The 16,122-nt window shown below is 36.6% G+C and overlaps 1 protein-coding gene across 3 annotated transcripts in view; it reads left to right on the top strand.

The window, feature by feature from the left end:
* PLSCR5 (phospholipid scramblase family member 5) overlaps nucleotides 1-7,435 on the top strand; it is a 30,143-nt gene extending 22,708 nt beyond the window's left edge. For all 3 annotated transcript variants that reach the window (XM_038571149.1, XM_038571150.1, XM_038571148.1), the window contains 3 exons: nucleotides 96-257; nucleotides 2,958-3,041; nucleotides 3,128-7,435. In XM_038571149.1, the coding sequence (XP_038427077.1) occupies nucleotides 96-257; nucleotides 2,958-2,996 (201 nt within the window). In that variant the 3' untranslated portion in view covers nucleotides 2,997-3,041; nucleotides 3,128-7,435. The remainder of the gene's footprint in view (nucleotides 1-95; nucleotides 258-2,957; nucleotides 3,042-3,127) is intronic.
* Nucleotides 7,436-16,122: the final 8,687 nt, after the last annotated feature.

Genomic DNA, 16,122 nt, shown 5'->3' with positions numbered 1-16,122 from the left:
AAATGATTTGTGTCTCTCTTGAAGCAAATATACTAAGATACATAAGACCATTTGTTTCACCTTCAGATTTAACATCGCTTATTTTCTTTTCACAGGTGAAGACCATTAACGAAAAGCTTACAATTGGGAAGATTTCGAAGTACTGGTCAGGATTTGTAAATGATGTCTTTACCAATGCTGACAACTTTGGAATTCATGTTCCCGCAGATCTAGATGTGACGGTCAAAGCAGCGATGATTGGTGCTTGTTTTCTCTTTGTAAGTCTGGTCTTAAAGAATATGAGTGATTTGTTTCCCTTTTCTTGTTAACTACTGTGGTGCCAATCTCATTTTACACAGCACTGCATTTTCTTTTTGTTTTTTTCTTCATTTGTTTTTATTGAGGTTCGCTTTGCCAACATATAGTCTAACACCCAGTGCCATCCCATCAGGTGCCCTCCTCAGTGCCAGTCACCCAGTTACCCCAACTCCCCCGCCCACCTCCCCTTCTGCAACATTTTGTTTGTTTCCCAGAGTTAGGAGTCTCTCATGGTTTGTCTCCCTCTCTAATTTTCCCCACTCAGTTTCCCCTACTTCCCTTAGAGTCCCTTTCACTATTTCTTATACTCCACGTACAAGTGAACCCATATGATGATTGTCCTTCTCCAACTGACTTATTTCACTCAGCATAATACCCTCAGTTCCATCCATGTTGAGGCAAATGGTAGGTATCCATCCTTCTGATGGCTGAGTAATACTCCGTTATATATATGTACCGCATCTTCTTTATCGATTCATCTGTCGAAGGACATCATGGCTCCTTCCACAGTTTGGCTATTGTGGACATTGCTGCTATGAACATTGGGGTGCAGGTGTCCCGGCATTTCACTACATCTACACAGCACTGCATTTACCCCAAGGAGGTTTATGCAGAGAAGGCTACTTTGGGACCACCAACTCTTCAGAAGCCAGAATTTAGGAGCCGGCAACGCTCTCCACTGGCTCTCATACCTTCTTCCTCAAGAATGGGTGCCCTGTCAACATCCTACTCATCACTTCTTTGAAACCTTAGTTACCCTTCCCTTTCAATTTCAATTTCGATTTTTGGCTTATTTTTTCTTTCATTAAAAAATCTGTAAATGTCACTTTATCCTGGATAAAGTTAGAATTGTTTCATCATTTAACAATGAACTAAAGTAACATTCAGAATGTGGAAAGTACAGTCTTGCCCTTCCAGTATGAACATGGATACATGGATTCACAGGGATGAGTTAACAGGTATCCATTATTACAAAGATATTAAGTCTTTGTCCTTTTTTTCCCAACTTATAATTTCATTAGAAATATTTTCTTCTTGGTGTGGAGATTGGTGATAGAACAGAAGTCAAGTAACACCTGTGCCAAATGCTTGGCCGTCTCCTGTTCCTTATTTTTCCTCTAATCTCTACCCCATTGTTTAGCATTGTCAGTGCTTTCACAAAAATTCATGGAATTATAAAATAACCCTGCATTCTTCCTCTCATATTTTATTGTCCTTCGGAGTTTTAGGATCCTAAATCTTACGGTTCTATCAATGTGTGCTGCTCTCTGTATTTGGTTTTTTCTAAAGACACTTGGGAAGTAGATGAACTAAAAATAATTCCCTAGTGACATTACTGATAGGTACTTAGGGTCTAATACAGAATATATTTTTTTCCAGGAATTTAAGTTATTGGTTCCCTATCATTGGTAAGAGGTAGAATTCATATATGTACAGCACTAAGTTTTTACACTTACTAAGCAGTCACCTTTAATTCCCATTTGCATCTATAAATCTAACCAATTCCGGTCAATCTTGCCTATGACCTAATATTTCTTCCATTGCTTATTATTCTCTATCCACTTGATAAAGCTTTTAATTTCCCACTTCCTGCTCGCCTTTCCCATTTTTGATCGTTCAGCATTTCAACACCAATCCCTCCAAACATGCACATGTACAAACACACATAGACACACACACACACACACACACACACACACACACAAACCTTTCCCCAAAATTTTAATTTAGCCTTTCTGATTAAGCTCCACATTTAGTGTTTATATTAAAAAACAGATCATCTTTAATCCAGCCTACCCACTTATAATCAGTAAAAATTTACTGTAAACAATTCACTGTGTACTATAAATTGGAGAAGCACTGATCCAGATAATACCCCAATCATCTGAATAGATAACTTTTTAACTCCATTGTCTGAGGGAGAAATATACTCACTGAGAATATCTAACGCTCCCATCTATTTTTTTTCCTTTTTTTTTTCTTTTGGCCAATATAGCTTTTAAAACAATTTCAACATGCATTACCAAGATAAGTCACTTACTTCTAAATATAATTTGATAGGAAGAATTATGTTTTTATGTTTTAAATGCTGTCTCTATTTTGTTACCTTGTACTGAGAAAGAGACCGTCAGAAAGCTGCTCCCTGATCCAAACAGCAAAATTCACAAACACTACCTAATTTTGGTTTTCCTCTAGTTTGACCCTACCATTCCACAGCCTACATCTCTAACTACCCCTTGTCAGACTCCTGTGATATAGCTTTCAGTACTTCCTGAGATGACTACCTTGTTACTAACTACAGAGTCCATGATGATCTATGTAATACTTGTTCAAAAATCAGTGTTTATTACAATGTCCTGCACTGACACAGAATGCCCTGCAATCGAAGTGTGCACTGTCTTGATCACCCAAAGTTTTGACAGATGATACTCTGTTGATTCAGATAAGATTTTCAAGTAACTTGTATTCTGAAAACTAGACGTGTAAGTGTCATCAAACTTAAACCTTTTTGATTTTCCTCCTACTGATAAATTGCATGTTGTTGGAACAACCACTGGGCAACATGATTGCTTTATACAATCAAAGCTTCCCTGTGAGACTCCTGATCTTAATTGTCACATTTTTGTAAATTCACTCATATTCAGTTTATTTATTTGTAGGATTTTATGTTCTTTGAACATTCACTGGCTGGATTATAATAAGCAAGATGACAAAAACAATAAAGTATGCAAGAAACTATTTCAGTAAGTAAAGGAAACTTTAAGTGATCTCTTTCCCTTTGAAGATGTCTATATTTGACGCTGTCTAACTCTTTTTCATTTTCTTCTAGAAATCCCTTGGGCTCTGGATTTCATTTCTAAATGGCTTGAATATTTGCTTTTTTGCTAACAAGTTTAATTATTATATTTATTAAAGCATAATGTAATGAAGCAATTATCTGGTTGTAAATGCGTGATAGCTAAAGACAAGATTACTGGCCCGAGTACAGGGCTGCTTTGAGAGATTGTCATTCTTTCTTTTTAATCCTTTTGAAGTTATTGCATGGGTAAGCATGAAAGATGAGAACTAAGGCTTGCAGCATCACTGATGAAAATTCAATGTTTAGAGAGCACTTTGAAGTTTTTCTGGCACTAAGGCTGGTTACTAATCAAAAGGACTGGATTTCTAAAATATTATTTCATGACTAATCTTTTGACATTGTTTATTAATCTTATTGTAGTGAGATTTTCACTTTATATCAGAAAACCTGGATAAATAATATACTTAAAGATGAGGAGGAAGATAGATGAAATCAATTTGTTCTAGTGGTAAGGAACTAATATTTCCATAAAGAAGCTAATATTTACAAACCAAAGTATGCTGTAAACACAAAGGCACACCAGAGATTTAAGTAAGTATATAAATAGACTTCTAAGTTAGTAAAAGCAGTGGTATAGAGCAGGAACTTTATCTATTTATAGTGAAAGTTCAGTTAAGAAAGGGATCTGGGGCTCTGAAAAGTGTACTTATTCCAGGACTTAAAAATAAGCAAACAAAAACAAATAAAAACTTAACACATGAGGCAAATATAGAAGTCAGGGCATACGGTCAATTCAATTAATTAATGCCTTATGCTTTAACGTTTTCAGAGTCCCCTAGGTAACTACACCTAGTTATCCACTCATGTCCAAAGCCCACCCACATAAGAAGAAATTTTCAGAATTCTTTGTTAGGAATGATGATAGTTCTTCCCTTTTCAAAATGAGGAAACAGATTTGTTTTAAACAAAGCACCATGTAACCATTTGGACTCTAATTTAGAATGATACAAATACTACCCAAATTTCTATCCACTTATAAAGGTGTTCAGAGAAACTCCAGGCAATCCCCTGCTTAGTGATGGAAATGTGTTCCAAGCCTAAGTTAATCATTTGGAATTGGGAACCTCTCATCTAGAAATAACTCTATATATGTCAGTTAAGTTCCCAAGATAGCCCACAAATAGCAATTTAGTCCAGGGGTTCTGGGGTCAGGGCTTTAGGTTGTATAAGATGGAAAGGGGGAAAGAAGCACGTTTTCTGAGAGCCCCCTCCATTGGCATGCTTCAGCAAACCATAAAAGATCAACTGGTGGAACAGAATCGTTCAAGCATTGACCACCAAAAAATAACCATGCTTCAAAATCCCACCCAATCTTTCTTCTGGTGGTCCCATCCATTCTTTCAGTGTCACTAGTATGACCTGAGTATTGGAACAATGCAGTCACAGAAGCAAATGGCAGTCCTGCGTGTGACAGACATTGTCTTGAGCCTAGCCCTGCTGTGTGCTAGCCATGCATCAGGAGATCGGTCCTAGAGTCTCAAACTTCTCAGGTCTCCTATGTGTTACTTTGCAGAGCTTGGTGACAGTTGAGGGGACTGCAGTGTTTCCTCTCTTCCCCTCTCATCATTTTAACTAATGTATGTGTGACTTATTCATAACCAGCTAAAGGAAGTGGCATTTTTATGGCTGATGTTTATTAACTAATAAAATGGAGAAAATTAGCTGGCATTTTCTGAGGGCTTATTACACGTCAGGCACCATGCTTCATATGAATTCCTGGTGGGGTAACAAAATGCAGTAAAAACAAAGGAAAATTAGACAGTATGTGGAAGACTGCCTGGCGCCCTGTTTTTTCCCCCAAATTTTCTTCCTAAAGATGAATCTGCTTTTATCTATTCTTCTTGTACTTTTGATTTCTAAAGTGAAAGATTTTTGTAATTGAGGTCACAACAACAGCATTTGACACTCTTACTGTGCGGCAAAATGGGAGAAAAATGCTACTTATAAATATTATATTTCAACATGACAAATGTTTGGATTTTAAAAAATATTTAAATGATTCCTAAAACTAGTGAAAAGTTTTAAACCCCTACTTCTAAAAAGAGACTCCCTAAAGATAAAAGGCTTCTTAGGTTATAGCACTTATATCAAAGTTGGCTATATTAAAAAAAAACAAAAAACAAAAAAACCTACCGTAACACTTTGCTCCTGAATTGCACACTACAACAAATTAAGATCCATCTTGTCTCCTCTCCCTCATTAAAGATAAAACTGATCTTTCCATATCTTCTGTGCTCTGTTTTTTCCCTTTTCCTTTCCCACAAACATGAGAGTCCATGAGAGACTAATAAGACTTGGCTCTTCAGTAAAATTTTCAGGAAAAAGCATGCAGCTCTAGAATGAGGGTCCTCTGTACATCACAGTTTTCTGTTTTACTACCTACCTCTCCTTGGCCCCACTACACTCTCAGAACACAGGCTCCAACCCCATTTATTCTGAGATGTACTGGGAAAGATGTGACCAGCTTCAAATACCTCCCATTCATTCATTCAGTTAATAAATATATGCTGACTCCCTCCTATATGCCAAAAATATGGTACCCCTGCTTTTGGTGGAGCTTATGGTTCAAAAAGACATTAATCCAATAATGGCACACACAAAGGTTAGACGTCAAACGTAAGTATTTATAGGAGATAGACAAGGTACTAAGTACAGCAGAGGTATTTGGCTTGGTCAGGTTGTGAGGGAGTGATGGTACCATTAACATGTGAAGAATAAGTGGAGCAGAAGGAAGAATGTGTTTGGCTGAGGTGTTAACATTTGAAAAAGTTCTGTGATGGGGCAGGAGAAGGACATGACAATCTCATATGACTTGAAGAAAGCCAGTGACTAAAGTTTAGATAGTGAAGGGGAATATGGTACAAGAGGAGGATGAAAAGGGCCAGTACGCCATGTTAAAGATTCTAGACTCTGTCTCATCAGTATCTGATGAACATTCTTAAGAGTTAATTGGTTAAAGATTAGATTGGGAAGAGTGCAGGAAAGGATGCTCATGGACCAATTAGTAGGTTACTAAAAATAGTTTAGGTGACAGCTATTGGTAGCTTGGACATGTGGCACTCGTGTAAAGGGAGAGAAGTGAGCAGAAATATATTTAGGGAGTAAAATGACCATTACTTGATACTGGGTTGAAATTGAAGATTAGAGGAAGAAAGGGGATTTCTGGCTTTTGCCATTTACTGACAGAGAGAAATTTAGAAGAGGATCCGGTTTGGGGATAAAGATCCTGGATTCAGTTTTAAACAGTGATTTTGTCATTCCTTTAAGTTTTCCAAAAGGATATGTTGAATAGGCAGGTGGGCATCTTTTCAGCTAGTGTATTTCTGAAGAAAGAGATGAATATATAAGACCTATGTATGTGAGGACGCCTGGGTGGCTCAGCAGTTGAGAGTCTGCCTTTGGCTCAGGGCATGATCCTGGGGTCCAGGATCAAGTCATGCATCGGGCTCCTTGCAAGGAGACTGCTTCTTCCTCTGCCTGTGTCTCTGCCTCTCTTTCTGTGTCTCTCATGAATAAACAAATAAAATATTTTTTTAAAAAAAGACCTATGTATATGGATGCACAGATTTCTGAATAATCATGGGTTTACTTCAAGGATATCCCTAAAAAATACTTTAGAATATGCATGGTCAACGAATGTATTCATTTACTTATATAACTAATATTTTACAGAATTGTTTCTATATACTAGGCAATATATTAGGCAGTGGGGATATTATGCTAAGTGGCAGATATTCCTACTCTAAAGATGGATGCATTCAACAAATATTTATGACGTTGTTATTATGTACTGGGCATCTATGTCAGCATGAATTTTCAGCAAGGAATAATGCAACAAGGTGCCTGTCATCTTGGAGCTTATGTTCTAACACAGATGGACAATAAACCAACAGATAACAAAAATATCATGTAATCATAGGTGATCATAAATCCTGATAAAGAGTCTATCACTCAATGTCTAAAACAATGTTTAATTTATTGCTTGCTTAGGCAAGGGAGGGCTGAGTTTGGAAGACAGTTTATAAGCAAAAGAAAGTCTACATAGGGTTTTGGAAAAGTGTGAAGTGTAGAAGCTGGAGTGTTAACTTTAACTATAAAAATGTGTTTATCAGAGTAAGACTGTTTCTGACTGGCAGACTCTCAGAAATGTTCACTGGACTAAAGCTGTGGCTGATTACTTGATTTTACAAAATTGGACTGCAGGGAATGTTACTGAATTTTTTTTCATACATGTGTGTACTTTTGTAATCAATCACTGATTAAACAAGTTTAATACTGGTTTTGACTGTGACTCGTTGCTATGATGAACAATCAGTTGTTTCATGAAGAAAAATAATTCAGAATAAAGAAATAGAGAAAAAATGGAACTACTGTTGCATTTGAGCAGAGGAAGGGGAAAAAGGCAGCAATTCACTAGAACGTGTGGAAAAATGGAGTTCCAGGCAGATGGAAAAGTGAGTTCAAAGGCTCTGAGCCAAGAGCCTGCAGAGCAACTTTGAGAAATACAGGTAGCCTGTGCAACTGAGGTGTCAGTGGCCAGGGGCTTGATAATATAAAGTCTTGCAAGGCAAAGTATGGAAGAGAAAATTAACCAAACCTGGCACATGATTGGATATGAGATGTAAGGAATATTAATAACTCAAGGATGAAGCCCCAGTCTGTGTTGTGGGAAGCTGAAGGAATGGCCATACCATTCACCATAACTGGTACAATACAGTGTTACAGGTTTCATGACAAAAGAACATACATCAAGGCACAAAAAAAGGGAAGCATTCAGTACATTTAGAGTGAGAGATTAGAACCCTTAGAGAGTAATGACGCATGAGATGAATGTGTTCCCCACCCCTGGCCAGGTGGGGTCAAATCCAGGAAGTGTGCCCCTAGGAGAACATCCCAAACCAAAAGCACAGTGCCTGGCTGGCTCAGTCAGAGGAGCATGTGATTCTTGTTCTTGGGGTTGTGAGTTTGAAGCCCTGTTGTATATGGAGTTTACTTCTAAAACAAAAAAGCTATGCCGAGAGTACAGCACAAAGACATAGAAGTCAGAAACACTGTAATTATCATCAAGAATGAGGACACCCTGGAGCACCTGAGTGGCTCAGTCAGTTAAGCCTCTGACTCTTGATTTTGGCTCAGGCCATGGTCTCAGGCTCATGGGATTGAGCCCCACACTGGGCTCCACTCCTTGTCCCTCTCCCTCTGTTCCTCTCTCCACTCTTTCAAACTCCCTAGCTCTAAAATAAATAAATAAAGGGATGCCTGGGTGGCTCAGTGGTTAAGCTTTTGCCTTTGGCTCAGGGTGTGATCCTGGAGTACCGGGATTGGGTCCCACATCAGCATGGAGCCTGCTTCTCCCTCTGCCTGTGTCTCTGCCTCTCTCTCTCTCTGTGTGTGTCTCTCATGAATAAATAAATAAAATCTTTTAAAAGTAAATAAATGAATAAATAAATAAACAAACAAATAAATAAATAAAATCTTGAAAAGAAAAAAAAGAATGAAGAGGTCCCACAAGTTGACGTTCACCTAATGAATCGAGGCCCTTCCAGAGAAATGAGGCCACCCTTCCCACTCAGCTGTGCTTGCAGCTGTCCTTCACTGGTATTGCTATCATGATTCAAAGAATAGCTTCTCCTGGATGTGTTTTGTTTGTACTTGACCAAAGCATCCTCTAATGGCTTTGAAAATTGTTTAGAAACTAGATTGAACAAAAAACTGAGTCCAAGTGAACCAACAGGTACTAGAGATAAACAACAACAAAAAAAATAAAACGAAACAAAAACCATGAATATCCTTCCCTATTCATAACATCCTGGAGGAAAGAAATTAAACTCATTAAATAAGTTACCCATATTTCCCTACAAAAGAGAGATTTTGTTAGGTCATCTGAAGAATCAGAGTATAGCCCAGCAGTATATATAGCAGTTCACTGAAATTCTAATTCATTGAGGTTTACATACATTTGTTTGTTATCAAAATGAGGATAAAACATAGGAAATAATATAAAATAGTAACACTTCACAACATACTCTTATCTTAACATTTTGTCGTAGTTTCTTTAATTGTTAAAATTAGGGGGAAAAGAACCTATCGTTTATAATATTTTGAGTTCTCAAGTTTAGCAATTTTTCTTTCTTCTAACATTTTGTTTTAGAATCTGTGCATTATCCTAAAAGGCTTTTTAGATAAAAATTCTCTGAACGCAAATGGATTTTTAAAATTTCTTATGCTATGACTTTTCTTTGTCATAAAAACAAGTAAGCACTGTACTTAATGACATGTATTGTGAACTGTTCAGGTGTTTGAGGTTTAAATAATTTAAGTTATGTAATTTAAGGAATCTATCATTCATTTTAAAGAGAAAAAATAAACTATAATCTTGTTAAGGAAAAAAGGATAATCTAGCTTTTGTTGACTGAGTCAGTATTTCTTGACTATCTGCCAAATACTATTATCAAAATAATTGAAAATACATTTTCTGGGCATTTTCCACTTAATTATAAATATCAAGTTTTTAATGGTCAATTACAATATAAATATAAGAGATTTAAAATATGAAAATTTGGTATTTTGCTCAAACAAAACTAAACATGATGAAATTATTTGTTTCATGAATATATAAAAGCTAACATTAATGAGCATGTTGTAAATATTATGCTAGATTCTCACATGCAATTTCCAGTTAACTGCAATGCAACAACACAACAAAATGATTATTATAAGCACAAAGGCACAGGTGGGGAGATCAATGTTCGGAAATGTTAAATAACTTACATTCTTATAAGAAAGTATCACAGTGCTGTTAACTTTTGTCTAGCTTCTAAGATGAGAATATGAGTGGATAAGAAATGGCAAAAGGACAAATTTTTAAAATACATAGAAAAAGAATTTAGAAACCTAGGAGAGAAATATTCTCATCCCCCTAAGGCCTCAATAAGTAATGTTTTCATCAACACTTGGTGCTATCACTGGGAAAGTAACATATACCCAACAACTCAAAATCTTTCATCCACTGACAATATATCTTGGTATCCTCTTTGTGGATACCTGTATTACTAATATATATATATAACAAATAAGAAAGTAATGAGTAAACCTGAAAGAAAAAAAATATTTGAAAAAAAGTTTAAATTTTATTGGAGTGATTTCTATAAAACTTTGCTAAACATAAAAGATTTAGAAAATATTTCCTGGTATCAATGAATCATAAAGACTATTTTAATCTATCATTTATTTTTAAAAGATTTTATTTATTTATTCATGAGAGGCACAGAGAGAGAGAGGCGGAGACACAGGCAGAGGAAGAAGCAGGCTCCATGCAGGGAGCCCGATGTAGGACTCGATTCCAGGACCCTGGGATCACGCTCTGGGCCAAAGGCAGGCGCTAAACTGCTAAGCCCCCCAGGCATCCCACTAATCTATCATTTAATTGCTTGTTCAAAATTAATTTCAGAATAATCAAACAATCAAATATAATTAATTTTGGTACCTATATCATGTTCATACACCCTTCAAATGTTTTAAAATATATTACATTTTTAAATATGTTTAAAGCTAGCAGAAAATACATAGGAAGACTAATAGAGAAATTAAACAGTTCTTACTTTTTTATATAAGCAAGTTGACACACATATATGGAACATGCCTTTAATAAGTGTTTCATGCTGCAGATGGCAGCAGCACTTCACATTATCAGTTCTGTTTAGCTCTATCACCAGATGCATGGAAAGACCAATTTCTATTGAGTGCTCACTTTCTTCTTTCTGTAATCTTAGAAAAAATGCACTGATTTTGTATATGGAAGGGTGAAACTTGATGTTATTTTTCTTATCAAACAAGAAATACACTGTTTTCATATATGCATTTTGTGCAACACTAAAGTTTAGTTACTGTTTTTCAATTTTTTTTTAAAGATTTTTCATTTATTTATTTATTCATGAGAGACACAGAGAGAGAGAGAGAGGCAGAGACACAGGCAGAGGGAGAAGCAGGCTCCATGCAGGAGCCCCACGTGGGACTCCATCCCAGGTCTCGAGGATCACACCCTAGGCTGAAGGCGGCGCTAAACCACTAAGCCACCGGGGCTCCCCAGGGCTCCCCTAGTTACTGTTTTTCATGAACAGACTGAATACATTTCCAATCAATTCAGTGAATGTATATATTCTTATATTTCCAAGGAAACTGAATAACATTCTCTTGTTAAGTGGTTAAATAAAGGTAACTATTAAGATTAAGCATATAATTGAAAGTAGATTCCCAAATCTTATTTGTTATTTCTGGCTTAAAAGCTAAACAATCATTACATAATAATCTAAAATTATTTAGAATCATGCAGGAAACTCTTCACTTTGGTCACTTCTATGATGCGTATTGATCATCCTCACAGGAAATGTATAGGCAAAGCGGTGGCACATACATGGAGTCAAATTTCTTCAAGCTTTGGTGATTCCAGATCATCAAGCAAGGGTGAGTAGGTCTGATCAGGGATGTCCCACCACATTTAAATATGCTTTTCAGAAAATAAAATGACAGGAGCACAAAATCCATAAGAATATTTAAGTACCAATGTCCAGGCCTCATTTCAGACCAATTAGATCAAAATCCCTAGGTGTGTCTTCTGGGTAATGTACTCTTTATTAAAAATCTGCCCAGTAGTACAAATACGCAACCAGTGTTGCAAACAACTTCCTACTCAAAGCTAACAAAATAGTATTTGCTTTATTTTTATGTCCAAATCCCAAATGTGATATTCAAAATCTTCAGTAATCTGTCTGTGCTTTACTTATTATATGAACCTACTGCTAGTCTGAGTCCCTTAGAGTACAGCTGTGTTTCTCTGGGATGCCTGAACAGATCCCTGGTCTATTGTCTTAAATTCAAGTTTCCAATTCACTGAGTGATTGCGAAATCACAGTAACAGTAGTAGTACTACCTATATATTGGTAAAATTCTTTAGAGTATTTTAAAGCAATGCCACCCATATAAATGACCTGAACTGAGTCTCACAGGAAAACAGAGGGCTTTAGTTTTGCACAACTTTAGAGATGACCAGTACAACTTCTCTATATCAAAATTATAGAAAATGAAAAGTAAAACAAATTAAATGACTTTCTTCATTTCATGTCCACAAGTCTTTTTATCATACCAGATTTTACCTTGACTATTAATAAATATGTAAAATGCTCAACAGTGATGAATTAATATATTCTGGTTTGCACATAAAATGGAATTCTCTTTTCTTAAAATTAAGTTGTAAGTCTGATGAATGATAGAATATATAGATAAATGGACAGATAGGATAGAAAATCTCTATATTATAGTAGGTGACAAAAAGCAAGTTACTTTGCAAAAGTATGCAGAATTATGATCATTTTTTGTAAAATCAAAAATAATTATATGTGGGGTGTGTGTGAAAAGACAAAAGAGGGAGAAGTGCAAACGTTTAGTTTATTTGCTATAGCAGAAGCATAGGTGTGCAGTCATAAAAGTCATATAAAATGTTTTTAGCCATTTGTTTAAAAAGCATGACAGCTAGAATGGAGTTCTATCATATAGAACTATGTCTATTTAAGAACTAATTTTTAATAGTGATTATTTCAGAGTTGGGAGTGGCATAATGAGGGAATTAATTATTTCCTTAGATACTTCTGAAATGTTTGAACAAAACTCATTATATGCATCATACACACACTTACCCCCCTATACACACAATGGTTAAAGTGCAACTCCCTTTAAAAGAAATTATTCAGGGCAGTCCAGGTGGCTCAGCGGTTTAGTGCCGCCTTCAGCCCAGGTTGTGATCCTGGAGACCAGGGATCGAGTCCCACGTCTAGGCTCCCTGCATGGAGCCTGCTTCTCCGTCTGCGTGTGTCTCTGCCTCTCTCCCTCTCTCTGTCTTGCTCTGTGTCTCTCATGAATAAATATATAAAATCTTTAAAAATAAATAAGAATGCAAAATTAAAAAATAAATTATTCAGATTTGCCTCATAAAAGAAAATTAGTGACATTTTTGAATTTATGCAACAAAAAAATTAAAGATTAAAATTAAGAGAAATAATGTCTTGCTTTTTTTTCCTTTATGACTACTCCTAATCTTTTCAATTGTGTTCAAAATGAGTCCACCTTCTATGCATATCTATTTGGTTTTTGCAATGATTTATTTGTCATAATGTCCAACCTATAAATATATATCAGATATCTATGACACTACCCAACATATTTAAATTCCAGCCTATCAATATTCCCCTTCACATAATTCAATAATAGTCTGACTTGTGATGACATTAATGATGTGAGCACTCAGTATAGGAAAAAAAATAAATATCCTTGGGTCAAAATATTAAATAGGACAAAACTTACACTCTGAAATAACTTTGTATCTAATTTATCATTAGTATACACTATATCTTTTTTGTTACTAGTTTATTTTCCATCCACATAAGAATGCAGTAAGAAGTTAAAACAGGAAGTTCATCTCTTACTGGATTAGTTTGGAGGTGATTATGGAACATCAAAGTGAAAAATATTGACAGGTATCTGTCAGGAGAAAGCTCTAATTCAAAGGTTTCTGTCTGGGACCAGAAGATGCTTGTGAAGATGGCTAAGTAGAAGGACTCTGAGCTCACCTTGTCCTACATTTATAGCTAGATATCACTCATATCTGAGTAAACAAATTAAAGAGTGATTCCAAGACTGGCAGGACAAACTCCACAACTAAATGTAGAGAAGAAGCTGCCTCAGAGAGTTTAGGAGGAGGAGAAATGGTGGGTGGGAGCTGCCTAAATGGGGGAGGAACTATAGTCATCAAGAGGGGAAAGCATCAGGGAGCCCTGCATGGGAAAAATGAATCCCCATAATGTCTGGCCTTGAAAACCAGAGTAGCTGAATTCTGTGAGTTCATATAACATGCTGGACTTGGAACCTCGGGGCTTTAAAAATCAGCTGACTCAGCCTTAGGTGAGCCTGGAAGACAGTTGATAGCTGGGTCCCCACCCTTAAAGAGACAGCAGCCCAAGAAGAGGCAGCACAGAAGCTACAGCTTGCACAACAGAAGGGATATCTGTTTACACTGACTTCAGAGCACACTGGGGAATTCTCCAGGAACAAAGGAGCTGGCAGGCACCATTTCCTCTCCACACCCCAAGCAAAAACAAAAGGGGCACTTTTGCCAGGTAGCACTTGCTTCCTGACCTACTAGCGGTGCACGACACCCAACCAGGAGTTCTCCCACTGGCCCTGGGCTCAGCACACATATTATTAACCCTACATATACACACACCCTGCATCCACCACACTTGAGGAGATCCAGCTTAGGAATAGTGGCACAGTGCAAATTTTGCAAACACCATCATCCTGCTGATGACCTCCCCTGCAATCCTGTGCCCTCTCAGAGCCAGCTGGCCTGAGTCTCACTAACATGACAGAGAGTGAGCATAGCCCACAACAGGCAGAGAATCTGTGCAGGTATCTAGACCGAAAGGAAAAGTGACTCAGATATCATAGCTGAATGAAAACAATGCACATAGGGGACTCCCCTAAAGTGCTGGGTTCTGAGAACAGGCGACACTGCACTGCAGGGCACCTCAGAACATCTTCTTCATGAAGCCATTATGTTCAAAAGCAGAAGATGTAACTGGTTTCCCTAACACACAGAAATAGACACAGAGAGCTAGAAAAAATGAGACAGAGAAATATGTCCCAAATGAAAGAACAAGACAAACTCACAGCAGGAGATGTAAGTGAAACAGAAATGAGTAATATCCCTGATAGAGAATTTAAAGTAATGATGATAAAGATACTCACTGGAGTTCAGAAAAGGTTGGAAGACACCAGTGAGACCCTTGACAAAGAGATAAAAAAAACTAACGTATCAGAGATGAAGACCATGATAAATGAAATTAAAGACACAATAGATGGAATAAATTGTAGGCTATAGGTAGCAGAGGAACCTATCAGTGACCTGAAGGATAGAGTAACAGAATCAAACTTAAAGGATGAGAGACAAACAAATACTGTATAAGGAGAAAGACATGGAGAACTCAGCGATTCCATCAAGCATAATAACATTTGCATTATAGGGATCCCAGAAAGAGAAAAGAGAGAAAGAAGGGCAGAAAATATATTTCAAAAAATAAGAGCGGAAAACTTCTTGAATCTGGGGAGGGAAACAGAAATCCAGACTTATAAGATACAACAAATTCAACCCAACAAAGTCCACACCAAGACGCATAATTAAAACAGCAAAGATAAGGGAAGGAAGGAAGGAAGGAAGGAAGGAAGGAAGGAAGGAAGGAAGGAAGGAAGGAAGGAAGGAAGGAGAAAGGAGGAAAGAAATGAAAGAAAGAAAGAAAGAAAGAAAGAAAGAAAGAAAGAAAGAAAGAAAGAAAGGCAAAAACTAGTGATAAAAAATTTTTTAAAGGTTACAGAAGAAGAGAAGACAGATACATAAAGGAAACCCCAAAAGGCTATCAGCTGATTTTTCAGCAGAAACTTTGTAGGCCAGAATAAAGTGTCACAGTATATTCAAAGTTCTGAAAGGGAAAAATCTGGAGTCAAGAATATACTATCCAGCAAGGCTATCATTCAGAATAGAAGGAGAATAAGAGTCCCCAGGCAAGCAGATGTTAAAAGAATTCATGACCACTAGGTCCAGATCTATAAGAAATGTTAGGGGGATTCTGTGAGTAGAAAACAAAAAACATAAATAAGAGTAAGAAAAACAGGAAGCACAAAAGCAAAATAAAATTAAGTATATCTATAAAAATCAGTCAAAGGAGCACAAAATAAAAGGATGGAAAATATGATAACCAAATATCTGAAACATGGTGGGAGAGGAGTAAAGAATGAGTTCAAAATTAAGTGACCATTAACTTAATATAGAGTGCTATATTCATAAGATGTTATATATAAACTGAATGGTAACCACAAATCAAAAAACCAGTAATAGATATGCAAAAGATAAAGAGTAA

Source organism: Canis lupus, chromosome 23 (genome assembly GCF_011100685.1).
Source record: "Canis lupus familiaris isolate Mischka breed German Shepherd chromosome 23, alternate assembly UU_Cfam_GSD_1.0, whole genome shotgun sequence".
Lineage (NCBI taxonomy): Eukaryota > Metazoa > Chordata > Mammalia > Carnivora > Canidae > Canis > Canis lupus.
Note: the sequence above shows the minus strand (reverse complement) of the source record. Positions and strands in the feature narration are given on the sequence as shown.